Genomic DNA, 1,375 nt, shown 5'->3' on the forward strand with positions numbered 1-1,375 from the left:
GGGAAGAAATCAAGATATTAAGGAGTTGAACAGAAGGTTTCAAAGGGCATCACGGGAAGGCAAAGGAAAATATTGAAATATGCAAAGAGCTGGGGTTAGAAAATCAAAGGGGCTGAATTCATTCAGCATTTCTTTTTTTAAAAATAAAAGTATTTAATGCTGCCAAAAGGTATAAAAGTACAGTAGGAATGGCAGTAGAATACAAAGTAGTTTCCTTTCACTTCTTTCTTTTACATCTTTCTACATTTCATACACACATGTAAAAATAAACCAAATTAGATTAGCAAAGTTTTCTGCTGGTGGGTGTTCTTCATTCCCTGGATATAAAGTTTACTTTGTAAACAGACAGTTGTAAGGCAATCTAAAGATCTATCAGCCTCACTTTAGTTTCCAGAGTGGCCATCATGTCTTGCTTGCACATCAATGGTTCAAAATTTATAGATGGAGTATATTCTTATAGATGCAGAATATTCTTATGTCATGAACAATTAGGTGTCTGTCAATCTTGGCCTTTTTCTTTTTCATTCAGTCTCATTTGGCCTCTGTCTCATCTGTTGAACCTTCTGAGCTGTGTTAGCTTTTCTGTCTTCTCGGATACGTTTCCGGAGAATACTCTCACTCTTTTCCTCTACTGTATCCTGCATTTTAGAGGGCAATCCTGTAAACTGATCACTCACAAATTTTCCTTCTTCTAAGCCTAATTTGTTCCCATTGTATTTTTCAGTCATTATTTTGATTGATGAATGATCAAAAGCAGGAGATAAATCTTCTTTAGAAAGTTCTCTCCATTGTTTCTGTATATTTGAATCTCCCTTTATATACTTGGCTCCTTCTATTATAGCCATATACGAGAATCTCAGTTGATCTGCTGTCTGAATAAGTCCCATCCGATACTTTCTCATATTCAGTAACACTTGTTTAATGTTAATATCATTTCCTTTTTCCATCAAAATAAGACAGGTGTCTACTAAGAAAAAAGTGCCAGATCGCCCAATACCAGGACTGCAGTGGACTACCACGGGCCCATGCTCAGGGTTCAAGGAGCCAGATTCTCGTACTTTAAATAGGAAATTGAGAAATGAAGCTGGTGATTCAGGAACTCCAAAATCTGGCCAGGTGGTATAATGAAAGTGAGATATTGTTCTGGTTTCACCACTATTGTTATTTTCTAATTGTAGTACAAGTACTGTGTAGTATGATTTCACATCTTCTGATAAGAACTTCACACTGAATCCTGTTTCTTTAAACAGCATCTCTTGGTCGTCTTTTGTTGGCCAGTACTGTGCACATTTAACTGCTTCTTTCTCCACGACTCGGTTTAACATGACAACTGCTTTGGTCTTTTGCTGCCAAGCCATGAGCCAGAAATGACAAC

At 36.9% G+C, this 1,375-nt stretch overlaps 1 protein-coding gene across 1 annotated transcript; it reads right to left on the bottom strand.

The window, feature by feature from the left end:
• Positions 1 to 488: 488 nt before the first annotated feature.
• Positions 489 to 1,367, bottom strand: LOC102875428 (tyrosine-protein phosphatase non-receptor type 2-like; the record flags this gene model as incomplete). Its single annotated transcript, XM_006878824.1, has 2 exons — positions 489 to 514; positions 617 to 1,367. Coding segments are annotated over 2 exons (777 nt in total), but the record flags the coding sequence as incomplete, so codon positions are not given.
• Between the last annotated feature and the right edge of the window lie 8 nt (positions 1,368 to 1,375).

The sequence above is a fragment of the Elephantulus edwardii genome, unplaced genomic scaffold, assembly GCF_000299155.1.
Source record: "Elephantulus edwardii isolate Elephantulus edwardi_28Jun2011 unplaced genomic scaffold, EleEdw1.0 scaffold00001, whole genome shotgun sequence".
Lineage (NCBI taxonomy): Eukaryota > Metazoa > Chordata > Mammalia > Macroscelidea > Macroscelididae > Elephantulus > Elephantulus edwardii.